Raw genomic sequence first — 27713 nt, 5'->3', positions numbered from 1 at the left:
CACTGTGCTCTCAGCCTCACAGACACCCAGATGTGGCTGGGAGCTTCATAGGCAGTAAAGGCCAAAGAGCAGGTCCAACCCAGCTCAGAGCTTAGGCTTGGACCGAGGCCTTCAGGCAGGGCGGGTTAGCTTGTGTTTTGGATAGTCCCTGGAGATGGGGGCACTGCCGTCCCTTTGGCTGAAAGCAGGTGAGATTTTTTTTTTCTTTCCTCTTACCTGTGCCCGTTGGGTAGCCAGCCTTGCCCCCTGCACCAGCCACTCCTGTAAAATGATGCTTGGTTGTCATAGACCTGGCCACTCTGCCATCCCCTGCTCCACTTGTCCCAAGTCTCCTCCCCTTCCCCCCCCCCCCCCCCGTCACCTCTAACAAAACTGTACACAGAGACAAGCATGCATAGAGGACGCCATCCCATTTTACAGATAAAGACACTGAGCTTTAGAGAAGGGAACAATGGCTTGCTCAAGGTGTTGTGATAAGAAAGAAGGCTACAGCTGAATGCTAGGCCAAATTCCCTGTGCTAGTCTTTGTGCTTTGGGAATTTTTATTCTAGTGTCTTGCTGGATGCTTTCTTGGCCCATGGCTGGGACCTCAGTACCCTTGCCAGCCCATAGAACTAGAAAGGATCAGAGCCCCAAAAACCCATGTGAGTATTACTTACCATAGGGTGATTTCCCATTGGTATAGGGCAGTCCGTAGCCACCTATAGACAGGGTAAAGGATGGATGGGGTGAAAGGTTAGTGCATGGATGGATATTTAGGAGACAGACAGGGGTGAGAGGAAAGGGTATGTATGTATGGATGGATGGATGGCAGGAGGGATGGATTGTATAATGGGTGGAGAGAAAGAGGGATGGATAGAGAGATGAACTAGTAGAAGGAAAAATGATGGATAGATGAATGTCAAAGGAAGGCAGGATAGTGGAGAGATAAATGGGTACAAGGGAGAAGTGACGGATGGAGAATGGGTATAGAGAAGGAGTGATGGACAGATGGATGGACAGATGGATGGATGGACAGATGGAAAATGGGTAGAAGGAAGAAGTGATGGATGGGTGCATGCATGGAGAGAAGGAGGGACAGATGGCGAGGAATGGGTAGAGGAAGGAGCCATGGAGAGATTGGAGGTCGGGCTAGATGCCTTGCTTGTCTCCCGTCTGCCTGATGGGACAGACCTCCCCACAACAGATGTTTTGCACTCTCTCGAGGATCACTACTTACTAACAAAGTCTATCAGGCAGAGAGAGCAGGGAGAGAGGACAGGCAATACTCTTCAGACCTAGGTACCAGCATGGCCCCTGGGGTCTGAGCACCTACCCGTGTGCATGCTCCCCAGAGGCGCTATGCTGTTGTCTGCACGGATGGCTGTGGTAGACGTGACAGGGCGGCGAGAGTGGGTAGCTAGACGTGGTAGGAGTCTTTCCAAGGCTTGGTGGGTCTTTCTTTTTTCTATTCATTCTCTCTTGTTTTGCTTTGTGGTAGGGCCCCATTCTATAACCCAGGTTGGCCCCCAAATCATTGTATGCCTCACCAGTAGCCCAGGCTGGCCTTGAAATGACATAATTCTCCTGTTTCCAGCCTCCAGAGTGCAGGGATTATAATTCAGTACAACCATGCCTCCCTCCCTCTCTCTCTCTCTCTCTCTCTCTCTCTCTCTCTCTCTCTCTCTCTCTGTGTGTGTGTGTGTGTGTGTGTGTGTGTGTGTGTGAACATGTATGTGCAGGGCTAGACAACAACCTTGGGTGTCATTTCTCAGGAGCTGTCCATCTTGACTCTCACTAGGACCTGGGGCTGGCTGAGTAGGTTGGAGTGGCTGGCCAGCAAGTCTTGAGAATCCTCCTGTTTCTACTTCTCTGGCACTGGGATCATAAGTGCACCCTACCGTGCCTGTCTTTTCCACCCTTTTAGTGGGGGCTCTGAGGAATGAACTCAGGTCCTCGTACTTGTGCGGCAAACAGTTTACTAAGTGAACTGTCTTCATTGCCCTGTAAGTAGTAATGCTTATCTCAGTGTGAATAGGGCCAAATAAGTCTCATCGAGGCTGATTTTCCAGCAGAGGCTCAGCAAACCATGTCTATATTATTATTGTTATTATTATTATTATTATATGTGTTTGTATGTGTATATACATGCGTGTTTTTGAGTTTGTGAGTGCATGTGTATCCATATGTATATATGTGTGTATGGATGGATACCACATTGTGTGTGTTTTCATATCTGCATAGATTACTGTATATGTGTGTGTACATGTTTGTGTGAGTGTGTATATATGTGCACGTGTATGCATTTGTATGTGTATACGTGGATACCACTGTGTATTACACGTGTGTATGTTTGTGCATATGTGGTATATATATAAATGTGTGCATGTTTGAGTGCATGTGTGTATGTGCAGATACTGCTGTATACAAGTGGAGTTAAGATAACCTCAGATCAGTCCGCATCTTCCACTCATGCGAGGAAGGGTTTCTTTTTGTTTGCCGCTGTGTATATCAGGCTACCTGGCCAATGAATTCTCATAGATTCTCTTGTCTCTGTGCCCGCCTCCTCCATCTTAGTCAGGAGTACCGGGATTACAGATACACGCTACTGTACTCATGTGGGTTCAAGGGATTCGAACATGTGCAGCAAGTGATTGACTCACTGAACCGCCTCCCCCACACCCTGCTCAAGCATCTTGAAACCTATCTCTGGCTTACCTGGCAGCTTTGGTGCTTTGATGGGATAACCCAGCGGGACACCAGGCTGCTGACCCCCAAAAGGCCCGACCCCTGCAAGAACAAAGAAAATAAATCACAGTCCCAGACAGCATCTTCTCGACTCCCTGTGAGAAAGTCTGCTCTCTGGTCAGATGGAATGCGCTCCTCCCTGCTGGTACTCTGGAAATTGTTCTGCCTTGGAGGCCTCTCTATCTCTTTGTCATGGGTCAGGGAGGCACTCCCCAGTGACAGCCAATGTAGGAGCTGAGGGACACACTCCTACTCATCTGTGCAGACCTTGGTGCACTGCTGGGTATCTGGGTCCATTTTGGATCCACATTGATGGTTTGGGTTAGGACAGTGGTTCTCAACCTTTCTAGTACTGCAACCCTTTAATAGAGTTCCTCATGTTGTGGTGACCCTCCCCACCCCATAAAATTATTTCATTGCTACTTCATGGCTGTAATCAAGCCACTGCTATGAGTTACAATGTAAATAGCCGATATGCAGGAGAGTGGATAAAGAATCCCTGTGAAATGGTTACTTGACTTCCAAAGGGGTCACGACCTACAAGTTGAGAAACTCTGGGTTCTGTGCTCATGGTTGGGGATTTGTGTAGAGGCCTGATTTTGTTTGGTTTTGTTTTGTTTTTTCTTTTAATTTTTGGAATATGAGTTCTGGGGATTTGAGCTTAAGTCTTCATGCTTGTGTGATTAACCTCTTCAACAAGCCCTGCAACCAGAGACTTGAGGAAGATTGGGCAGGTATGGACAGGTTTCTGGGTATACAGCCTCAGAGCGTCCTCTCAACTTTGGGAGAACAGCTTTAACTTACCTGGGATTCCAGCAAAAGCACCTCCTCCACCTGCAAGGACAAAGAGCTGCCGCTGTGGCCCAGCACTGAGTGTGCAGGGCACAGGGCACTGACTCCTGGCTTCCTTTGTTTATGATGGACAAGAGATCTACAACTGAGCCACACCCCCAGCCCCTCCCTGGGGGATTCTATGCAGGTGTCCTGTTACTAAAGCTCACCCTGCCCCCATTCATTCACTAAGGGCTTCTAAGCAAGCACTCTACTACTGAGCCCCCAGCCCTCCTTTTACTTTTAATTTGAAACAGTGGCCTGCTAAATTGTCCAGGTTGACCTTGAACTTTCAAGCCTCCTGCCTCAGCCTTCTCCTTTTTTTTTTTTTTTGAGACAGGGTTCCTGGCTGTCCTGGAACTCACTCTGTAGGCCAGGCTGGCCTCGAACTCAGAAATCTGCCTGCCTCCGCCTCCCAAGTGCTGGGATTACAGGCCGAGGGTTGGATCTTGGCCCCCAGTACAGTTGGATATACATACCTGGAAGCTTGGCTTTGACCCCTGTGCCCGTGGGAACTCCAGGGAGCACCCCCACACCGGGGAACCGAACTCCTGAGTGGCAGAGACATGCGAGACAAGTGAGGGAAGGAAGGGAAACTCTTCTTGCCATCCCCTGCCAACCTTAGGTCTATTGACCAATCTATTTCAGTGCTGATGGCCAATCACAGGCATGACTCATAGGGCAAGTAAAGTAAGGACCAACTGTGGGATATTCTTGTCCCGTGTGGCTCAAGCTCGGAGGATTTGAACGGTGGTAGTGTGAATTGAATTCAGGGCCCCAAATATGCACCAATCCATCACTGGGGGAGTATAGGCAAGCATTCTATCACTGAGCCACGCCCCCAGCCCCTCACTGGAGGGTTCTAGGCAGGTGCTCTACTACTGAGCCACGCCCCCAGCCCCTCACTGGAGGGTTCTAGGCAGGCGCTCTACTACTGAGCCACGCCCCCAGCCCCTCACTGGAGGATTCTAGGCAGGTGCTCTACCACTAAGCCACGCCCACAATGCTTTTCTTATTTTTGAGACAGAATCTGGCTAAGTGACCCAGGCAAGACTTGAACTTTTGATTTATCTGTCTCAGCCTTCTAAGGGCTTGGACTACTAGGCCTGGCTGGAAAACCTGAGTTTTAATGCTAACTCAACTGAGCCTGATCTCAACCTTGGTGGACCTCAAGTGTAAGTTAAGTTATAGATCCATTGTGACCACACTTAGGAAAAAAGGCACAGACAGATCTATAGCCATACCACCCTGAATGTGTGTGATCACAGAAGCAGGATCGGGCCTAGTGAATACTTGGATGGGAGGAAGCATGGAGAGGCATGTCCAGTGTGGCGCGCTTCCTGGGGACTACCCCAGGACTCTCTCTGCAGGCTCTCCCTCCTCTCTTGCCTCCCCTGGGGCTTGGCAGCCTCGACCAGGAAGGAAAGGGTGCTCTGTCAGCAAATCCCTGAATCTGGGTTTTTGGGGGATTTCAGGAACCTTGTTGGGTGGGGAGGTAGATTCTGGCAGGGAAAGAAGCGAGGGGCTGTTCTTAGTGGGGGTCTTCTGCAGGGCAGACTTTCTGGGCGTGCCTACCCCTGGTGACTCAGGGCTTTTGGGAAAAAGCTGGCTACGCTAGGGGCTCCATCTGTCCTCTGAGGACTGGCTTTAGGCTGTGATGAGAGTGCTGGCCTGGGGCAAGGCACTGGGCGAGGCCGGGGAAAGCTGACCTTTGTTGCCAAGGACCTAATGTCCATAAAGTTGAACTTGGACACTTAAGGAAACAGTCGGTGGCCTCAGATGGCTCAACTTTGGAAGGAGGGAGAGGAGAGGGTACAAGTGAGAGGGTATGTCCCCAACTTCTCTCTCCCTCTCTCTCTCCTTTGTCCCTCCTTCCTCTTCTCTCCTCCCCCTCTCCTCTCCCCTTCTCTCCCCTCTCCTCCCCTCCCCTCCCTTCCCCTCCCCTCCCCTCTCTTCTCTTCTTTTCTTCCTAAGACAGAGTTTCATGTAGTTCAGGTTGGCCTAAAACTTATTATGTAGCCAAGGATGACCCTAAATGCCAGATCCTTCTGTCTTTACCTCCCAAATCCTGGCGTTACAGGAGTGCAGCACCAAGTCTGGTTGATGAGGTGCTGGGGACGGAGCCCCGGGCTTCATGTACGCTAGGCAAGTGCTCTGCTAACTGAAATACATCCCTAATGTCCTCTTTAAAAAAATTATCTTCATTTTATGTGTATGGGGGTTTTGCTGGCATGTCTGTCTGTCCACTGCACACGTGCCGGTGCCCTTGGAGGACAGAAGAACTGAAGATGGTTGTGAGCCTCCATGTGGGCACTAGGAATTGAACCCAGGTCCTCCGGAAGAACAGTCTGTGCTCTTAATTACGGAGCCATCTTTCTAGCTCTGCTCTTTGTTCTTTTTCTGTTCTTTGAAGTGAGGGCTCGTGATGTAGCCCAGCCTAGAGCTTAAGATCCGTATGGCTCAGCCTTCAAAGTGCTGGGATTAAAGGCATGTGCCAGCACACCTGGTCTATGTGATGCTGGGCTTGGTACCCGTGCAAGATAGATGCTCTACCAAGTGCGCTATCTCCCAGCCCGTCCTTCCTCACCTGCTCCTGGGAGCACTCCGCCTGGGTATACACCTGGGAGACCCACGCCTGCAGGCAAAAGAACAAGAAGCCTTAGGAGAGGCGTTGCGGCAGACACCAGACCTCAGCAACAAGCTCTCCTGAACCTGCAAACCACTGTGCCCACCCGGATGGCAAGGGATAGACAGAGCGTGCCCACAGCACTCCCTGTTCTGTGTGAGAGCCTGCAGAGCCTTCAGGGCCCCGATTTAACTGTCTTCTGGAGCCCAGAGCCTGTTTACACAGCTAGTCAGCCTACCTCAAGGCTAAAGGCTTCCAGATGCACGCCTTTTCTTTAACCTGAAGTCACTTCCTAAAGAGCATGGGGCCAAATGAGCACCAGATGGGGGTGCCTCAGGATATTGGGTCACCTCCAGCTCTACCGGGAACAGCTGTGGGCCGTCCTGCTCTGACTCAACATTTAAAACCTCAGTTTCCCCATCTGTGATCCAGAGCCTGTCTGTGAGGTCTTTTTTTTTTTTTTTTTCTCCAAGAGCATAGAAATTTCTAGATGTCGGGTCAAGACGCTCAGCCCCGTTGCCCAGTCACAGGTCTGTTGCTTTGGATACGGCATGTACTCCTTCTTCCCTTCATCCTCCAGTGTGTTGGAGAGGGGAGGGCTCTGACCTCTGCAGACTCCTTGACCTCTGACCTCTCCCTGACCTCTAACCTCTATCCCCCACAGATTCTGCACTAACCAGGAACTTTCCCAGGCTTTCCTCCAGCTCCGACTCCAGCTCCGACTTGAGGCACCACAGCACCTGAACAGAAAGGATTATAGAGTTGAGTCCACCCAGGTCTACTGGTATCACCTTCCGTCGCTCAAGTCTAGCCACCTTACCTGTTGAGACTCCTAAGCCACCGATGCCACCGATACCACCGACACCCCCGGGAACTCCGCCAACTCCAACACCACCAGGGACTCCGCCAACTCCAACACCACCAGGGACTCCGCCAACTCCAACACCACCAGGGACTCCGCCCACTCCAACGCCACCTGGAACTCCGCCAACGCCGCCAAGCCCAGCCCCTGCATAGCCAGAAGCAGGAAAGTTCAGGGGTTAAACAAGAGCTGTGTACTGGAGGCAGGTGTTAGGGTCTGGTCCAAGCCACTTCAAGACTGGGCACAATTAGCCACCTTCTTTATCTCCCTGGGGAGGAGGACTCTCCACCCCACCTCCCTCTTTATCTCCTGGGTCCGGATGTCTTGGAAAGGCAGAGGGCAACTCACCAGCTTTGGCAGCAGCTTTGTAAGCTGCAGCAGCCCCTGCTGCTCCCCCGGGCACCAGAGCTCCTGCCCCTGGGAAGGTGCCTGCCCCTGGAAAGGTCCCGAGACCTGTGGAGGAGAGTGTGTGTGTGTGTTGGGGTCCCGGGCTGCTGTGCCCAGTGGGGATTGCTGAGCCTCAGCCCAGCCTGGACCCCTTCACTCCGGGAGGAGATTCAAGATTCTGCGTCCTCTGAAGGTGTGTATTGTCACGTGGTGGCCCCTGCTTATCGGAATGGGGGGGTAGGCATGTGTTACGGAGGTGGTTCTCAACCTATGGGTCGCGACCCCCAAACTCTTTCATATAGGGATTACCAAAGACATCGGAAAACACAGATAGTTACGTTATAATTCACAACAGTAGCAAAATCACAGTTCCGAAGTAGCAATGAAAATGATTTTAAGGTCAGGGGTCACCACAAAGTATTAGAGGGTTGCAGCATCAGGAAGGCTGAGAACCACTGTGTTCTGTATATGCCTAAGAAAACTGTTCAGCCTGACAAAACTGTGTGACTCTTTTAGTTTTCAAGACAAAGTCTGGATATATACTTAGTCCAGGCTGGCCTGGAAATTACTATGTAGCTGAGGCTAACCTTGAACCTCTTGATCTTCCACTTACCAAGTATTGGGTTCACAAGTACTTCAGTGCTGGGTGTGAAGCCAGAAGAGGTAAACTTTTATCTATATCTATATCCACATATGTATGTATGTGTATGTATGTATGTATGTATGTATATGCATTCATGCATTTGAGACAAGATCTCACTATATAACTTTAGCTGCACTGGAACTTGCTATGTAGACTGCATGAGCTTTGAACTCATAGAGATCTTTCTGCCTCTGTCTCCTGAGGGCTAAGATTAAAGGTGTGTGCTTACCATGCCCAGCCTCAATATTTTGTTTTTTTTTTTTGAGACAAGGTCTATATGCCCAGGTTGTTCTGGAATTTCCTATGTAGCCCAGGCCCGCCTTGAACCTCATATTACTATGCCTTACACCCAAACACTGGTATTCCTGGCAGGTACCACCACCATTTATGGTTCCCAGATGGCACAAGTGCCTTTTCTGGTGGGCAGGTCCATCCCCGGGTGTCCTTAGGAGATGCCTCTACCAGACTCATCTCTATTTTACAACTGTCTCCTGGGTGACCGGCTGACAATGGTGTCACCCTGCACTCATGTCCCTGCCAACACATGGCTCAGACACCTGCTGTATACCCCAGGCAGATGCCCTAGGCTGGGGTGAGGACCAGGCATCCTGCTTCAGTGTTCACACTAACCTGCCCCGGGGCCACCTCCAAGTCCTCCAGGACCTGCCAAAGAGAAAGGGGGTAAGAGAAATAAATAGGTGTGTGGGTTTTGTACCTTGGCTCGTGTGAGAAGGGTGTCCTCATAGAGTGGGTGTCTAGGCTGCTCCCTTTATCTTTGGGACAGCAGCGGGGGGGTTGGGGGGGATGTGTGTGGCTAGGACCCTGTCAAATCTGCAGCCAGCAGCTAGTGATCAAATACTACAGGCGGAGCTGACAGAGTAATCTCTACCAAGTAGGATTAGCCTGTGTGTCTCCCAGGAGGCCTGGCAGCGGCCAGGACCCAGCTGGCATCCTATAATGACAGACGCTATCTGCAAGCAAACTCATTCCTCCCAGGCCAGCCTTGCTCCCCACTGGAGCCCAGAAGAGGCAAGTTCTTATCTACATCTCTACCAGCCTAGGCATTGTCTCTGCTCCCTTGATGGCGTGCCCTGATGCAGACCCCTCCCCCACCTGGATTTGTAAGTCCCGCCCCCGCCCCGCCCCACTGGCCCCTGCTTTTTGCTTTTTTTTTCCAGACAGGGTCTCATGTAGCCCAGGCTTGACTCCAACCTGCTGTGTGGGTTTCCTGGCAGTTACCAGAAAGTCCAGTTTACATGGTCCTAGGGTTGGAACTAAGGGCTTCACGTAAGGGACCCATGACCTGTGCTGCCTCCCCGACCCTGAGCATCCTCCCTGTACAGCACCTAGCTACCCTTCTGTCAGGAATCCTCTTTGCTAAGACCACAGGGAGCCAAATGGGTCCCTCTGGCTCACTCCTTTCCACATCTGGGGTGGTCATTCCTTCTCCTCCTCCAGGAGACATTCCTCGTCCTTGGCCTTGACCGATGGGCCCAGTTAGGTTGGAGTTTTGGAGGTTGGCCTTGGCAGGTTTGTTTCCAATTATGGGAAAAATCTCTCTTGCCCGCAACCGCTCTGACTGGGGGAGGGGGGGTCTCTTGGATCCTCCAAGCAGAGGGTCTGCTGAGCCCTGTGGAGGGGTCTCCCTGGCTCTCCCTGGATAGCATCTTTCTTCCGACCAGCCTTCCTGACTCATCCTCTCTCTGTGTAGCTCAGGCGAGACAGCGATCACCATGCATGCGCAAGAGTGTTGGGTTCTGTCCCCAGTACGGTAAGTCGTATGTATACAAGACAGAGGGGAATGAGGCCGCCTGGATTAATAACTTCCTGGTCTCGCCTCCTTGTCCCTTCCCAGTTCTGTCAATAGCTCCTCTCAATTCGGTCCTGTTTCCTGTGCTTATAGAGGACAGGGGACACACTCAGATCTTTTCTGCTCAATGGAGAGGCTGAGGGAACCAGACTGGACAGGAAGTAAAGAAAGAAGGGGGTGGAGTTTGAGGGCCAGCCTGGTCTCTGCTGTTGCTTGCTCATTATTGAGAGTTTTCTGGACGTACCTATTCCAAATGCTCCAAGTCCGGCACCTGGAAGAGGGAGAAGGGGTTAAAGGTTAGACCACAGCTGGGAGCTCAGGGCCCTACGAGTCTCTCTGCTTCTTTTTTGGAGTCTGAAAGTTCTAGAATCAGGTTCTGTTGCCCCTTGCCTTGGTCTGCGTAGACCAGGGAGTCACCTTTCTTTCATTGAACCTGTTTCTCCATCTTTACTATTCTTTTTAAAATGACAATTGTTAAGAGTATTTTCCTTTTTCTCTTTCTTTCCTTTCTTCCTCCTTCCTTCCTTTCTTCCTCCTTCCTTCCTTCCTTCCTTCCTTCCTTCCTTTCTCTCTCTCTCTCTCTCTTTCTTTCTTTCTTTCTTTCTTTCTTTCTTTCTTTCTTTCTTTCTTTCTTTCTTTCTTTCTTTTTCTTTCTCTCTCTCTTTCTTCCTTCCTTCTTTCCTTCCTTCCTTCCTTCCTTCCTTCCTTCCTTCCTTCCTTCCTTCCTTCCTTCCTTTCTTTTTTTTTGAGACAGCGTTTCTCTGTGTAGCCCTGGCTACCCTGGAACTTGCTCTGTAGACCAGGCTGCCCTCGAACTCAGATATCCACCTGCCTTTGCCTCCAAAGTGCTGAGATTAAAGGCATGTGACATCACGCCTGGCTATTTCTACTTTTTAAAGTTATGTGTATTTGTATGTGTCTCTGGGTGTGTATATGTGCACATGAGTGTAGCTGCCTATGGAGGCCAGAAGTGTCAGATCCCCTGAAGCTGAGCTCCTGGCCGGCCACTCTCAGCTGCCTGAGGTGGGTGCCGGGAACTGAACTTGGGACCTCTGTCCTCTGTAAACGCAGTATGTGGTCTTCACCACTGAGCCATTTTTCTAGTCCCTTAAATGAAAAAATTTAAACGAATTATATTTTACATGGACAAGTGTTTTCCCTGCCTGTATGCATGTACATCATGTGTGTGTGTGTGTGGTGCTGGTAGTGGCTGGTAAAGGGAGTCTTATTCCCTGGAATTGGAGTTACAAGTGAACCATTCTGTGCATGCTGGGAACGGAACCCCAGTCCTCTGTAAGATCAAGTGTTCTCTTTTTTTTTTTTTTTGGTTTTTTGGTTTTTTGGATTTGGTGTTTTTTTCAAGACAGGGTTTCTCTGTATAGCCCTGGCTATCCTGGAACTCACTCTGTAGACCAGGCTGGCCTCGAATTCAGAAATCCGCCTGCCTCTCTCTGCCTCCCAAGTGCTGGGATTACAGGCGTGCGCCGCCACCACCCGGCAGATCAAGTGTTCTTAATGGCTAAGAACATCTCTCTTGCCACCTGTTTCTTTTTTGAGACGGGGTTTTGTGTAGCTCTCACTGGCTTTAAAGTCAGTGTGTAGCCGGTACGACCTTGAACTCCTGGTCCTCTGGTCTTTCTATCACGATTCCTAAGATTACAGGCACATGCCACCAAGCCTTATATGGTACTGGGGATGGAATCCAGGATGGAATTCATACATGCTAGGAACATGCTCTCCTAACCACGCAACAAACCCAGATGCTTAATTTTATTTCTTCTTATTTTTTATTATTATTACTATTTTTTTGTTTTTTGAGAAAGGGTCTATTTATGTAGCCCTGGCTGGACTGTAACTTGCTATGCAGACCCGGATGGCCTTGAATTGAGAAACTTCTGTTTGTCTTTGCCTCCCAAGGGTTAGGGTTGGAGAGAGGCATGTGCTCACATGTCTGGTTCTCCCCATGACTTAGGATCTCACAGTGTAATTCAGGCTGGCCTTGAACATGCATGTAGCCCAGGTTGGCCTTGAACTGGTGGTTCTCCTGCCTCAGTTTCCACGATACTTAACTCACTCTGTAGCTCAGGTTAAGCTTTGACTTCCCTGCTGGCCTTAGCTTCTTGGATGCTAGGGTGACAGGCTGTACCACTGCGCTTGGCTAATACACCCATTTATTTAATACACCTATTTATTTATAGCTTCAATGATCCCTATCTTCCCGGGGCCACTGAGCTTGTGAGCAGGTAGAACCTACTGTGTGTAACCTGCCAGGGTACCCCAGGGGTGTCCATCTCAGGTCCTTCCTGTCCTTGCTCAGACCCCTTGCTTGCAGTGGCTGGCCAGCCTGCTGGCCTCCAGCTGGTACTCTGGGTGTGGGCAGTGCTGGCTCCCAGATGCCTGGTCCCCCACTGAGAGCTCAGGCAGGGAGGGGCCAGCCTGTAGCCCCCACATGGAGGAATAGCTGCCAAGCCACCCACCCCCTCTCCCTGGGGATTAATTGTTCCCAAACACGATCTGTATAATGCCTGCACCCCATCCCATCCTGCCTGGGCCGGCCCGGATGTCCCTCTAGCCAGGATGTGGGGGACCTTCATGGGGTTATTCATGGTGGCCCAGCCAAGCCTGTTACATCCTTCAGTCTATCCTGAGGCTAAAAGGTGACCCTAGGAACTGTACCTAGTAGCACAAGCCTGTCATTTTAGCTACTCAAGAAGCTGAGGCAGGAGGATCTAAATTTCAAGGCTTCTCTGGGATATGTAGCTCAAGGTCGGCCTGGACAAGTTAGCGAGACCCAAAATCAAAATTCAGAAGAAGGTGGCTCAGTGGGGGAAGGTCTTACCACTAAGCCTGACGACGTGAGCTCGGTTATTACATTATCATTATTACACGGTGGAAGAAAAGAATCAGCATTCAAAGGTTGTCCTCTGACCTCTACAGATACTCTCGTGTGGTGCCAGACCATAGTAAACAGATATACAAAATCAATACATAAATGCAGTCTTTGAGGAAATGTGTGAAGGTGTGGTTCAGTGGTCGAGTGCTTGCCTAGTGCAGAACAGACCCTCAGTTCCATCCTTGGTATCATAAGGAAAATCAAAAGCCATGGGGTCTCCGGGCTTTGTGAAACTCCTAACGCCCAGGACCTAGCTTGCCCAGATGCCCTGTCCTCTTTCTCCCTTGCTGGCCCTGGTCCTGGAGTTTCACAACTCCCGCAGGCTTCAGCGAAGGGGAATCTGCTTCTCACACATTCATTAGTAGTTGGATCATCTGTCATCAGGATTTTGTAAGAGCAGTTAGACATCCAAACTGTCCAGGAGCATGTGACTTTGGAGCCAGGGTGGCAGGCACTGGGTGGGGATGCATGTGCCACAGAGAGAGCATCGCGCATGGGGGAGGGGCAGCAATAGGACTGTAATGACGTTTGTGCGTGCGCGTGTGTTAGGGAGGATGGAACACAGGGTTTCTCCAACATGCTATACAATGGCTCTACTACTGAGCCATGCATGTCTGGCCACTCATTAAGGGACTGCAGGGGCTCTACACTGAGCTATTATAGACCAGCCCCTCACTGGGGGATTTTAGGCAGGGGCTCTACCACTGAGCCACGCCCTCAGCCCCTCCCTGGGGGATTCTAGGCAGGGGCTCTACCACTGAGCCACACCTCCAGCCCCTCACTGGGGGATTCTAGGCAGGGGCTCTACCACTGAGCCACACCTCCAGCCCCTCACTGGGGGATTCTAGGCAGGGGCTCTACTACTGAGCCACGCCCCCAGCCCCTCCCTGGGGGGATTCTAGGCAGGGGCTCTACAGTTGAACAGCACCATCAGTATTCTACTTTTTATTCTGTGACAAGGTCTTTCTAGCCATCTGAGGCTGACCTTTTTAACTCAGAATCCTTCTGTCTCAGCCTTTTCAGTGGCTAAGATTACAGGTGTGCACCCCCAGATCATGGCCTCCACTTACTTCTTAACCAACAGTGAGAGACACCCCTACCACTTCAAAACCGAGAGTCGCTGCAGCTGGCAGATCCCAGTACTATTGATTAGCCAGAGCTGTGATTTTTTTTTTTTTTTTAAACTAGAAAACTCCATGGTATGGACCCAGCTGGAAGGAGGCTGGGAACAGGCAGGGAGATAGATCATCTGGGGCCATGGTCAGGTTCATCTTAGAGTCAAGCTCACATCTGAGTCAGAAGCCAAATGTCTAGATATACTGTCTGGGGGCCTTCCACTGTAAAGTGCTGCTTTACGGAGCCATGGGGACCTCGGGTTTTGCTTTGCCTGAAGCAGCAGGAGTGTCCCTGGGGCTACGAGCCAGAGGCCATGAGCAGGGAGCCGGCCCCATGGGTCCATGCAGGACCCAGGCCGGTGAATTCCCTTCGGTCTCCTGTTGTTGGACTCTAGCCTGCTGATACTTCCATTGCCTTTGACTCTCTTCTTTGGGCTTCCTTGCCAGACATGGCTCTGGGAATCCCGCCCTCGCCATCCCAGGGCCCTTCCCTTACCTGGCTTTGGTGGTTTTCCTCCAGGTCCGAGAGCTGCAGAGGGAAGAGCTGATGAGTAGCTGGGAGGAGGTGACCCACCTTTCTCCCCACCACCCCCCCTTTTCCTTTTGGCACCAGACAGTGTCTCATCATAGCCCAGGCTGGCCTCAAATGCACAATATAGCGGAGAGTGACTTTGAACTCCTAACCTTCTTGCTTCCACCTCCCAAGTTTTGGTGTCATAGGCACACAGCCCCTTCCATCTCTAAGTCCCTATCCCTGCCCCACCCCTGGAGGAAGTGAGGGCTGCATGTGTGTCTCTTCCCTCAGTGCTAAAGATGTCCAGAGAGTTCCCTAGCTTAAATGGGGAGCCTCGGGGAGCCCAGCTCTCCCCTGGATTTCTGGTTGAGTGGCAGCTTTTCCGTTTGTTTCATTCTAAGGCTATCTCATGTAGCTCAGGTTGGTCTTGAACTTGCTACGTAGTCAAGGATAACTTTGAACTCTCGGTCCCCCCAGCTTCTACTTTCTAAGTGCTGGGTTATAGGTATATGCCAACATCTCTGGAAATTCCTAAGTTTTTTTTTTTCCTTTTTTCTTTTTTTTTCCTCCAAAAAGAGTTAATCTCCAGCCGGCAGGAATGTTGGAGAGGAGATCAAAGAAATATAAAATAGGAAAGGGCCATGAGGAAAAACAGCAAGAGTTCCTAAAGAGGCCATGAGGGTCTGGTTTAGAATTTGGTCTCTTTCCTACGGGAGAAACCTGTATAACAGGGACCCTTTAGTTGCTGAGATCTTATCACATCTAATGATGTGTTGGGGGCGGGGTTATGATGGAAAGATAAACAGATCTTTCCATTGAGGAATTTAAAGTTAGTTTTTGAGCTTACCTCCTCCTCCTAGGCCTCCGATACCAGCCCCTGTTGTGTGTGTAGAGAGGGATGGAGAGAGATATCAAAGATCAGCATCCTTCCCTATAAGCCACACCCCTCTCCCCACTGGCAGATCCTAGTTGACTTTGGGCAAGTCAACCTCTGTGACCCTCAGTCTCCTTTTCTGCCTCATTGGCTCAATAGTCTTTTGTCAGTGTGTCCTAGGACAGATCCTGAGAGTCTTCACACTTCACATTAGTTATTTTACATGTGCATGTAGAGGCCCAAAACTGATGTCTAGAATCACTCTTCCACCTTAGTCACTGAGACAGGATGTCTCAATCAAACCCAGAGCTCGCTGATAAGGCTAGTCTTGCTGGCTAGCTTGCTCAGTGTGACAGGCATTCACCACAGCGTCCTGTTTATGTGACGCTGGGGATGGAACTCAGGGCGGCTACACACACGCAGCCGAGCCACATCTGCAGCTTAGCTGCTCCGTTTCTCTCTTCTCAGTTATTTGCCTCCAGTGGGTTGCCAGGAGTGGGATTAATGCTCCGAGGACTGTGAACCTTCCAGTGACAGGAATGCGCGAAGGCGCCAGGCTCCCGACAGCAGAGCTTATGCTCCATCTCGTACAATATTTATGCTTTTAAGAGCTGTTCCATCAGCAGCTCGCTTTAGGATGGAGACTGGGTCTTGCTCTGCAGCTCAAGCTGGCTTTGAACTCCTGACTTTCTATGTCTGCCTTCACATCTAGTTTTGCTAATTGCATTTTTTTTTTTTTAAAGGCATGGTCTCACACAGCCCAGGCTGGCCTGAACTCTATAGCCAAGGATGGACCTTGAATGTCTGTCCTCTTTGTCTATACTTTCTGCATGCTAGGATTGCAAGCATGTACCACCACACCTGGTGTATGCCAAGCTGGGGACGGGACCCAGGGCTTCACACATGCTAGGCAAACACGTCAGTAATTGAGCCACATTCCTAGCCTGGTTAACTGCTTTGGAAAGTGGACCTGATTTGCAGGTCCTTGGTGGCAGACATTTAAATGTTATAACATCTCTGGCCCATGAAATAGCTCAGCAGGCAAAGGCGCTTGCAGCCAAGTCTGACATTCTGAGTTCCATTCCTGGGACCCACATGGTGGGTGGAAAGATCTGATTCCCAAAAAGTGCCCTCTGGAGCTGGGCATGATGGTGTGTGCTTTTAATTCCAGCACTCCAGAGGCAGAGGGGGCAGGTGGATCTCTGTGAGTTCCAGGCCAGCCAGGGATAGTGAGACTATCTCAGCAAATAAAACAAATGAAAGAAAGAAAGAAAGAAAGAAAGAAAGAAAGAAAGAAAGAAAGAAAGAAAGAAAGAAAGAAAGAAAGAAAGAAAGATCAACCAAATAAAAAAGTTTGGTTTCAGGGCTCCACATACAAGCCCTAAAAATAAATGTAATAAAAATGTTTAAAACATTCTATTTCTCATAACAGTCCATCTGCATCTGTCATACATAGGTGTGTGGAAACTTTCAGTACATTACCTGGATAATAGACTCCACCGGGAACTCCACCAGGAACTCCACCAGGCACAGCTCCTGGGACCCCTAAAAGGAAGGAAGTAGATCCTTTGGTTAGTCAGGCTTAGCAAACATGCTTTAATGAAGGTATTGATAATGATTGTGGTATTGTTTGTCTATAAATTAATGTCTGTGGCCAAATAATTGCCGCTTACATTTTTTTTTTTTGTTCCTTTCCTGTTTGGGTGCTTGGACACTCTACCACTGAGCCACACCCCAGCCCCTCACTGGGGGATTCTAGGCAGGGGCTCTACCACTGAGCCACACTCCAGCCCCTCACTGGGGGATTCTAGGCAGGAGCTCTACCACTGAGCCACACCCCAGCCCCTCACTGGGGGATTCTAGGCAGGGGATCTACCACTGAGCCACACCCCAGCCCCTCCCTGGGGGATTCTAGACAGGGGCTTTACCACTGAGCCACGCCCCAGTTCTTGGTTTATTGAGACAAGGTCTCACTAGGCGTACCTTGTCAACATCCCCCCACTCCCCACTGCACACACCAGGCTCCCGAGTAGCTGGGACCATGGGCTTGAACCACCGCATCTGGTTTTACATTTTCTCATTCCTCTCAAAAGTGCTCAATGACATCAGAAGGGCAGAAATTCTAAATGTAGTTCCAGCACACTTGAAATCAGGCCCAGAGAGGTTAAGGGAAGTGGTTGGGGCCACACAGCTGGATAAACAGGAACCCAGGCTGCTTCTCTGGGCAGGAGGCCTCCTGCTGCCGGGAGGGGCCCCTGCCTGTGGCTGGTCTCTGGACAAGAGACTCTGCTTACCTGTTCTGCCCGCGGATTTCTCTCAGACCTGGGCAGCATGGCTGGAGCCAGTTAGTTCTAAGAGGGCAGGCTGGGTGCTGAGACCAGTTAGGAGACGCAGCTTCTGCCTGGCGTCAGCCATTCTCACTCTGATAGGGTAGTGTGAGGAGGCTTGGGTCCTAGGCCCCTGGGCAGCTTTCTCTGGGTGGGGTTCTGGTCATCTGACCCAGGGCTGTTTTGGGAGGGGCCAGAGACTAGAGGGGGCGGGAGCACCACGAATGAGCAAATCAAATAGTTTCCTGAGGAACAGTTAACTCCAAGCCAAGGTCACGAGTTCAGTCCCCAGGGATCAGCCAAAACTCTCATTGGGGGAGTATTACAGATGCTGCCCCCCCCAGCTGTTGTCATGGCAACAAAAAGAACCCCCTCCCTCGTACTGAATCATAACCTTGGCAAGCCACCTTGTCACTGTGGCCCAGCTCTGCCTTGCTGAAGGGAGCCTGAGAGTCACATGGTGGTGGGGGAGGGGACACAAGATGGGTGCTGGGAGTCATGCAGGTTAGTAGTGGGTCCAAGGAGACCGCTCAGCCAGATGTCTGTGTGTCTGGCCTCGGAGAGTCAGTGACAAAACACAGCTGCCTGGTCGCTGGGCTTTGGCAGCCCAGCAGAGTTGGCAATGTCTGGCCGCCATGGGCAGATTGTGCTAAAGTCCAGGCGCCACTACCTCCTGGGGTCCTGTGCCCCCTCTTCTCCTGACCCTCTAGAGACCACTTGTCAGGCCTGGGATGGTCTGTGCGATCTGTTCAGAGCGTGGGGAGCTCGGGGAGGGGTGAGTCTGCAGGAAATGAGCCTTCCCAGTGTTATCCTGAGCTGTCAAACACGCATGGCCCCCAAGCCTTTGATGCCCTCCCTGCCTCTGGCCTCCGGCTCCCAGCTTCGTGTTTAGAGGGTGAATTTCTGCCTTTTCCCTTCTGACGGTTCTCCACGTCCTTTCCTCTCCTCTCTGTTCTCCAGCCCAAGAGCTTGCTGGACACAGCGTGGTGGGTTGGAAGAGTGAGGGGACCCAGGACAGAGCCCTCTGCCTTCTGTCCTTGCTCCTGGCCAGCTGTGTGACCTCAGGCAAGGAACTCCATCTCCTCATCACCGGCCTCTGCCGCCACACCTGGTTTATTTCCCACACCTGGTGCTGGGAATAAAACCCCGGGGCTTTTCGATTGCTAGGGTCACACCCCGCCAACTGAGCCACACCCCCAGCCAATTCCCCCTCCCCCTCCCAATTACAGAGAGTAATTGTTAAGAGAAAGTGCCGGTGGCTTGGCTCCTGTTTTTCCTTGTATACAATAGGAACTTCATAAAAGATGAGTGAGGGAGGTAGAGGGATTGTGTCTCCCTCAAGCCCTGGGGGGGGGGGGGGGGTTGCTGAACCTCACTTCCTCTCTCTTGGGGTCTTGTTCTTCAATACCTCATCTATAACTAGGCTCCTTCCTGAGGAAGCGGCTACTCCCCGCCCTCCAGCTCCTCCCTCTGCTGTCCACAACCACGCTGCATAGCCTAGTGACATTGGTCCACCTCCGCCCCTAACCCAAAACGCAACAGATAGGACAGATAGCGGGAATGCTGTTTAGAGACAGAATCTCATTGTGTAGCCCAAGCCGGTTTTGAACACAAGATTCTCCAGCCTCAGCTGCTAGCAAGCTGGCCCGGCAGGGGTGTGCCGCCACGCTAGGCTTGAGTTTTTGATTCCTGGTTTTCCCTGAGAACACGGAGAAGGTTGAGTAGCTGCCTCTCTTTTGGCCACCAAACCTGACGACCTGAGTTCAATCCCCAGGACCCACAGGGTGGAGCAGAAGAGCTGGCTCCCCATAACTGACCTCTGACCATTGCCCCCACCATGACGGATGTACAAAGAATAGCAGACTCTGTGGATGGGACATGATGCCACATACCTGTCATCCCAGAGGGGGAGACAGGGGGATTGCAAGTTTGAGGTCATGCTGCATTTCATAGGCAGTTCAAAGCCAGCCTGGGCTACATAGAGGGAATTCAAGGCTTTCCTGGGCTACATAGGGAGGTTCGGGCTAACCTATGCAATATAGCAAGCCCCTTGTCTCAAAACCATACACTGTTCATGGAGGTCTCCCCCCCTTCCCACCCTCTCTCTTGGTGCCAGCAGGGTCTCCTACCGAGAACCCCCTCACTCCCTCCAAGTCCTCCTCTCTCTGCTGTGCTTGAAGCTTCCAGCCCGCCTCCTCCCAGCCCGCCGTGGCTCCGCCCGCCTTCCCTGCTCAGACTCCGCCCACCTTCCCTGCTCTGACTCCTCCCGCCTTCGGTGCTCAGCCGGCCACAAGCAGCTGGCTTGGAACACACTTGTGTCTTGTTTTATGTGGGTCTGGCTCGTTCCTCTGGCTAGCCTGGGGCGGATCTTGTCTCTCACATGTGAGGATCATGACCTCAGACTTGTAGGGATCAGAACAGACCTCTGGCTTGGGGCTAGAACCCCTGAAAACATCCCTTAGTTCTCTGCCCCTCCCTCCCCTCCCTCCGTAAGCTCTCTGGGATGGGAGACTCATCAGCCCTCATTTTGTCTGTGTGGTCTCCACAGGGCTTCCTCCTGGATGTCAGCCGACTTCTCAGTCTCTCGGATTGTTTTCTCTGTTTTGCCTTCCTCTCTTCCTTTCCCCTCCCTTCCCCTCCCTTTCTTTTCTCTCCTTTCCCCTAACTCCCCACCCCCCTCTCCTCTAAGTCTCTTCCCCTCCTCTCCCCTAACTCCCCTCCCCTTCCCTCTCCTAATTCTCCTATCCTTCCCTCCTCTTTTTCCAACACAGTGTCTTTCTTTGTAGCCCAGGCTAGCCCCTTGAACTCTCTGTATCTCAGGCAGGATTCGCCCTGCTAATTACAGGCCTGTATCCCCATGTCCAGTTGAACTTAACATTTCTCTCAAGAAGGACCTCAGATACGCTCAGATTCTCTGGAGTACCCTCCTTGAGACCTCTCCTCTTCTGTCTCCTGTGTATGCGCCATCTGCCTCTGACAGAGGGAATGAAGCCTTAGAAACTGGGCTGGGGAGGTCAGAAATGGTGGTGAGTGCTGAGAATAATTCCAGCACTTGGAAGGCAGAGGCAGGAGGATTGCTTCGAGTCTGAGAGGCTAATATGTCCTACAGGCCATGTACTAGGCCAGCCAGAGCTGGCCTAATTTGATATCCTAAAACAAAAATGTGTTTTAACTTTAGAAAATTAGAGCCAGGTTCAGTGGCTTGCCTCACAGCTCTAATCCCAGCATTCAGGAAGTGGAAAGATCAGGAGTTCAAGGTCTCTCTCAGACATATAGTGAGTTCGAGATCAGCTAGGGCTATGTGAAACCCCATCTCAACAAAACAAAACAAACACACAAACAAAATACAAAAAAAGAAAGAAAAGAAAAAAGAAAAGAAAAAGAAAAAGAAAAAAAATCTCCCTTAGGGGTTGGGCATAAGACCAGAGGTAGAAGACTTGCCTAGCCTACACCAAGGACACAGGTTCAGTCCCCAGCACCACAAATAAACAATAATAAATAATGAACCAAACCTTAGAAAAATCAAGGATAGGAACTAATTACAAGGACTATTAGGTCCTTGGCAAACTGTAAGAGAACATGTGTCTTTACAATTTCCCTGGCCCCTGGTCATCTCAGCGGATATATTTCTCATAATGTATTATCATATTAAATTATCATCTCAGCGGCAGCTCTCAGTGACTACTGTCTCCCTGGCCCCCCAAACTCTGCTGATTCTTGGGGGTCTGGGCCCTAAATAATAGAATGTTTCTTCCTTCTTGCAGGCCAGGGGAACCCAGAGTCAGCCAGATGACGCGCCTTAGCCTGGTATCTACATTTGACCTTGGATTTGCTGCCGGTGGGTGGGTTCAGAGTCCCCAGGGAGCAGGACCAACAGGCCCTGGCAGGGCTTCTGCCAAATCGGACTCCACTGGGGCAGCCAGGATGAAGCAGATAAAGCCTCACAGAGCTGTTTGCTGCGTACACGGAGCACCCTGCCAGGCGTTTTTCAAAAGCGCCGGAGCTCCTGCGGGTGGGCGGTCTGTCCCTTGCTCCACAAGACACACAGAGCTGGATCAAGGGACTAACTCTCTGGCTGTGCATCAGAGGCACCTGGGGAGCTGTTAAAACCCAACTCCCTCAGTCAAGATCCTCCACAGATCAAATAAAGGAAGAACTCGTGGGTCATAGCATTGACCATCAGGGTTGAAATCTCCTGAGCTAAACCTTCAGGGAATTAACGAAGGGAGGTAATATTAAAAACGTTTCTGGTGTCAAGGAGAGCATTGAATTTAGCTGTATGTCTAATGTGCTCCTCCCTCAACATGTACATTTTTGAAGAAGGGGTTTCATGTAGCCCAGGCTAGCCTACAATTCACTATATAGATGATCTTTAAACTCCTGATCCTCCTGTCTCTACATCTCCAAAATGCTAAGATAGGCAAAAGACCATGCCTATTTCTTTCTTTCTTTTTTCTTCTGGTGATCTTTAACTTTATTTTGCTTTTGTGGGGGTGGGGGAGGGTATAGGTAGTAGAGTCTCACTGCATAGCAGAGGCTACCTCAGAACTCACTCTGTAGCACAGTTCCTGAGCCACCACGCCTGGCTTATATAGCCCTCTCAGCAAAGCCAATGAAGCAAGCCGGTGCTCAAAGGAAATGCTACTGTTACTCCTATCAGTGACAAGAAAGCCATGACAGGCTGTCTTGGGGAGACTAGGCTCCCCCAGGACCAGACTGGTGAGGGACGAGGGGTATGTGACCGGTGGCCAACTCTTCCTAGGGCCCTGACCTCTTTGGACTTCAGCAGACTCTGAATAGATCCTGAAAGACATCAATTCACATGCCAATTCCTTGAACCCGGTGACCCTGGCCACCTGGGACAGAGTTGAGACTTCTCGTCACAGGGAATGATGGCAGCTGAATATGGAGTGATATCACCCAGGCTACAAGGTGGGAGGGGTTATTCTGCCCTTAAAGGAAGACCCCGCCCCAGGGCTGTCTCTTCCCAATATTTCCTGGCACCGCCCCCATCTTTTTTTTTTTTTTTTTTCTGCACCCAGGGCAGAAAGCTAGCTGATACTAACTTCCAGGGACGGCCTTAGGCTATCTCAGGCTCTATTTCTGTACCTTTTAAGAAAGGGGCTCACGTAGCCCAGGCTAGCCTTGAACTCCCCGTACAGCTAAGTATGACCTTGAATTCCTGACTTTTCTGCTTCCACCTCCTGAGAGCTGGGACACCCTCCCTCCCCCCTCCCCCCAGGCGTGAGCCGCCACTTCCAGTTTGTGCGGCGCTGGGCTGGACTACAGAGCCGAGAGCACTGCTAGAAGAGAACTCGACTACCACGCCTCTAGCCTCCTTGTAGATGGTACTGAGACAGGATCTCACTATAGCTCGGGCTGCCCTCCGACTCGATAGCATCCTGCGTCAGGTGTGGTTTTCATGCCTGGCTTCAGTGTTCCTATTTGTAAAGATAAACAGTTTCTTTATGATGAGCTAGAATAACCGTTCGGGGAGGAGGGTGGGCAGATGTTAGGAGAGCACATCTGGGGCAGGAGGATCAGGTGACCCAGAGACACTGTTCTTAACTACTTGGCTTGCCGCCACTGCAGGGTCCTCCTGTTGGTACCCGAAACCCTCAGTCTCGTCCCAGCCCTGGGACCCTTGCTCTACAGTGGGCTCCTAGCCCCAGCAAGTAAGCCCCAGGGAGCAGAGGCTGCCCCCATTCAGCCTCTGACCACAGCCCTGTCCAGCCCCGCCCTGCAGGCTCCTGTCTCCAGTTCAAGTTCAGGTTCCCACGACAATGAGGTCTCCTACGGAAACCAGACCCCGGCAGATGGTTCATAGGTTCACAGCTCTTTCCCCACAGCCGGACGCACCTTCCATCTGGGAGCAGACTCCTTCCTCCCTCATAACCCCACGGTGTCTGGTCAGGACACATATCAGATGACAGGAATGATAACCTGAGGCTCAGCGTAGCCTCTGATACCTGCCACGCCCTGTGTGCCAGGAGATGGACACTTTCCCCAGCTCATGCCCTGCCCTGAACCCCACCTCAGCAAGCTCTCATACAGGCATGGACACACACACACACACTCACACACACACACACACACTCACACACACACTCACACACACACACACTCACACACACACACACTCACACACACACACACACACACACACACACACACACACACACACACACACACACACACACACAGAGGGATGTCCACACCTGGGCACCAAACGTCTTTAGGACTTTTTTTTTTTTTTTTTTTGAGACAGCCTGATAGAGCCCAAATGGCCTCGAACTCACTAGGTAGCCAACAATGTCTTGAATTCCTAATCCTCCTATGACCACCACGCAGGTATGCGTCACCACGCCCACCTAGTTTACTCAGAGCTTGAGAGATGTTTAGCATGCACTTCATCAACGGAGACATCCTCAACCCTCTTAGCTGTTCTTGAGATGGGGGTCCGGTTGGCTTTGAACTCACATTCCGGGATCGCAGGTGTGGCTCGCCACCACACCCAGCTGGGTGTTGGACTTTGGCAGATCCCAAACGGACAACTTCACGGTTGCCTCCCTGCACCTCTATCTATCTAGGAACGGACTTGTGAACAGAGCTTCATTCCATTCCAGACAGTCTTCCTTCAGAAGCATGCTTGGCCAGAACCTCACACTGACACCTGTGCAACATAATATGAAACACACACACACACACACACACACACACACACACACACACACACGGAATCCTAACGTCTCCAAGCAAAGACAAACCAGGATTGTCTCTCCCCCGGCCGGTATGTACACAGGTGTGCACAGGTGTGCAAACTGCCACCGCCACTGGCAAAGCGCTGGCGTGACTCAGAGGACCCCTTTGAGCTTGGGCAGGGGGTAGGGACTGGTGGGCTGCACAGGACCCCTAACACGGAGCTGGCTCCCAAGAGGAGACAGTTCCCAGGACCCTCCCTGCCTTGAAGAGGGGAAGATCTGGACGTGAAGGGCTCATCCATCTCCGGATCTCAGGGATTCCCCATCAGTCTTGCCACCTGGCCGGCAGGGTCCCGCAGATTGTGGACAGCGTGGGACCGGCGAGGGGCCCCTTACCTCCAGGCTGCGCGGGATGGAGGAGGCTGAGGAAGAGGATCAGCAAGACGCCAGGCTGCGGGACTGCTGCTGTCAGACCCGCCATCTCGGGGAGGACTGCCCCAGCCTGCTCTCTGCGCCTCGTTTTATCCCCAAAGCGTAATTGCTGCCTGGTAGGCTGCTGTGAGGGAAGGAGGGAGGGAGAGAGGGCGGGTGGGAGGAGGGCGGGAGGAGGGGGAGCTGGGGGAGGGGGCCGCGGGGGAGGGGGCAATTACGAAAGGCCAGGCTTGCAAGCCTCCTAGGCTGAATCTGCCTGGACCATGGGTCTATTTTCCTGCACACACACACACACACACACACACACACACACACACACACTGACGCGGGCGCGTGCACTGCTCCCCCCCCCCCCATCGCTTTCCCGGCTTTCCCTCTGTAGCTGTTTGCTTGCTCCTGGCCGTGTTCCCGCCAGAAAGTGCGAGGGGGCCTTTGCCAGGACAGCCCTCTGGAGAGGAAGCAGGAGGGAGGGCCCAGGCAGCCCGGCCAAAAAATCCCAACCCTAGCCAAGGCTGGAGTAGCCAGGCCCCCGCCCCTCTGCCTGGGCCCCAGGCCCAGTGTGGGGACACAGGCCAGCTGTCCCGCGCCTCAGCTCCCGCCCTGGCCCTGCAGACACCCCGACACCCCCAAGCCTGGCTAGAGACAGACTTTACCCAAAACTGGGTCGGGTAGGTTGATGGGGCTCCTAGAGTCCAAGGTGTGCAGGCAGAACTGTCTGGGAGAGAGGATAGGCTAGGCGTGGTACTGTGGGGCATTTGAGGGACTCACTAGGGACCTTGACACACGATCTGGTTCACTGTGGTTGAGACAAGGTCTTAGCCATCTGTGTGAAGCCAGGGAAAGGATGTCGGATAAGTCTAGGGTCTATGGTTGCAGAGACCACGGGGCTGAGGTCAGGCGAGTGGCTTGGGAGTGAAACCATGTACTTAGTGTCTCCCTAGGGCTCAACGATGAGCCCTTGCATAAGGTGTTGGTTGATTCTGTACGGGCCACGGGCACAGCTCTGCACCATCCCTGAGCAAACCACAGCGTCCGACACAGGTCATACTGGGTCCTAGGTGCCTGGAAGGGAACATGGAGGTGGCAGCCATGTGCAGATGACCATTAACTCAGTATTCTCCTGGTTCCTTGTTCACCACCTGTCCGATGCTGTCGCTTGCATCTGGAAACTGGTTTCTCTTCCCGGAGGCTCTGGGAAAGCTTGAGGATGGATGCTATTCCTCTACTGGCCAGAAGAGGGCAGTCCTTGCTGAACCTGAAGAGACAGCCCTCCAGGAAAGCTTGCAGTCAGGGCCCTGGCCACCCTGTCCCTGAGCATATGGGGACCCTGGGAGGCTTTAAGAAATATGAAGGATGGGTCAGGGGAAGATTATGTCATTTTCAGACTCCTGCATTTATGTGGAGTACTGGAGGAGAGGGAGAGGGTTGCTTGCTGTATACAGGTCATAGTTGGTTAGAAGAAAAAATTCGGGCCGTAGGTGCTAGAGTCTTTTTCTTGCAGGAGGAGGTGCAGAGGGGTGAGTTAAAGATGTCTTGACCAGTACAGGGCATAGAGGAGTCTGCAGATGTGACAGTGTTGGTGGAAGTGGGTGGGTGGGTGGGATAAAAGGCAGGTGGTTTAGGTGAACCTGGTAAGCTAAGTTTTGGATCTCTTGTGTTTCTTCTTCTTCTTCTTCTTCTTCTTCTTCTTCTTCTTCTTCTTCTTCTTCTTCTTCTTCTTCTTCTTCTTCTTCTTCTTCTTCTTCTTCTTCTTCTTCTATTCTTCTTCTCCTTCTTCTTCTTCTTCTTCTTCTTCTTCTTCTTCTTCTTCTTCTTTTCTTCTTTTCTTCTTCTTCTCCTCCTCCTCCTCCTTCTCCTTCTCCTCCTCCTCCTCTTCTTCCTCCTCCTCTTCCTCCTTCCCCTTCTCTTCCTCCTTCTCTTCCTCTTCTTCCTCCTCTCTACTTCCCATCCTCCTTCATTCCCTCTTTCCTTCCTCTATTTCTTCCCTCATAATTCCTTCTACTCTCTCCTTTCTTTCTCTTACTTTGTCTTCCTCTCCATTCCTTCCCCTTCCCTCCCTTCTGTCCCTCTCTTCCTCCCTTTATTCCAAGATGCTCATAGTCTCACTATATGACCCAGGCTGGCCTTGAACTCCAGATCTCCCTGACTCAGCCTCCTGAGTATTGTAATGAGAATTGTGTACCTCTGTACTCAGCTGCTTCCAGCACTTTCTGTGGTCTTGGACAACTTCTCTATAGAGTTCACTTGTCTCACCCGTTAGTGGATACCAACTATCCTTAACTAGGCAGATGAGCACAAAGACAAAGAAAGCTTGGGCACACGTTTCTGCCCTGAGTCCGGAAGTGTGCTGTATCCATTTGGTACCAACGGAATCATGCCTGAAGCGAGGTCTACAATCTCTGCCCTTGTTTGTGGTGCAGCTGTCTGGCTCAGCTGAGTCTCTAAGGTGTCAGTCTAAGATCTTAGACAATCTCCACCTCTCTCCCCATCCCATGATCATCCCAAGACATCACCAGAATTTTGGAATGGGAGACATGATAGGACCATCTCAGAGCTCGACATGGCTATTGGGAAGCTGGAGCAGGAGGTCGTGATGTTCACTTTCATCGTGTGTACATGTGCGTGGCATGCATGTGGGGCTCAGAGGAGCTTGCAGGAACGGGTTCACCACTCCCACCAAGCAGGTTTGGGGACTCGAACTCAGGCCAACAGGCTATTCAGGAAGCTTCCTTTACTCCCTGAGCCAACTTAATAGCCAAAGGATAGAGCGTTTGATACCAGCCTGAGCTATATAGCAAGCTCCGGGCTAGCCTGGGCTCCTATGTAATACCTGATCTTAAAAAGCAAAAGAGTTGGCTGTAGTGGTACATTCCTGGGGTCTCAGCACATGGGAGGCAGAGGCAGGAGGACTGGAAGTCCGCAGTCATTCATGTTATGTAGTGAATCTGAGGCCAGCCTGGGCTACATGAGA

At 51.5% G+C, this 27713-nt stretch overlaps 1 protein-coding gene across 5 annotated transcripts in view; it reads right to left on the bottom strand.

Moving 5' to 3' along the window:
- Eln (elastin) overlaps positions 1-24869 on the bottom strand; it is a 43750-nt gene extending 18881 nt beyond the window's left edge. For all 5 annotated transcript variants that reach the window (XM_052167991.1, XM_052167993.1, XM_052167996.1 and 2 more), the window contains exons 1-15: positions 24707-24869; positions 16765-16827; positions 15256-15285; positions 14391-14423; positions 10131-10157; positions 8707-8739; positions 7395-7499; positions 7005-7193; positions 6862-6924; positions 6146-6193; positions 4038-4109; positions 3532-3561; positions 2698-2769; positions 660-701; positions 217-261 (exon numbers count right to left, since the gene is read on the bottom strand). In XM_052167991.1, coding sequence (XP_052023951.1) covers positions 217-261; positions 660-701; positions 2698-2769; positions 3532-3561; positions 4038-4109; positions 6146-6193; positions 6862-6924; positions 7005-7193; positions 7395-7499; positions 8707-8739; positions 10131-10157; positions 14391-14423; positions 15256-15285; positions 16765-16827; positions 24707-24791 — 937 coding nt within the window. In that variant the 5' untranslated portion in view covers positions 24792-24869. The remainder of the gene's footprint in view (positions 1-216; positions 262-659; positions 702-2697; positions 2770-3531; positions 3562-4037; positions 4110-6145; positions 6194-6861; positions 6925-7004; positions 7194-7394; positions 7500-8706; positions 8740-10130; positions 10158-14390; positions 14424-15255; positions 15286-16764; positions 16828-24706) is intronic.
- Between the last annotated feature and the right edge of the window lie 2844 nt (positions 24870-27713).

Source organism: Apodemus sylvaticus, chromosome 22, assembly GCF_947179515.1.
Source record: "Apodemus sylvaticus chromosome 22, mApoSyl1.1, whole genome shotgun sequence".
In the NCBI taxonomy this organism is placed as follows: domain Eukaryota; kingdom Metazoa; phylum Chordata; class Mammalia; order Rodentia; family Muridae; genus Apodemus; species Apodemus sylvaticus.
This window is presented reverse-complemented; position numbering and strand designations above follow the sequence as displayed.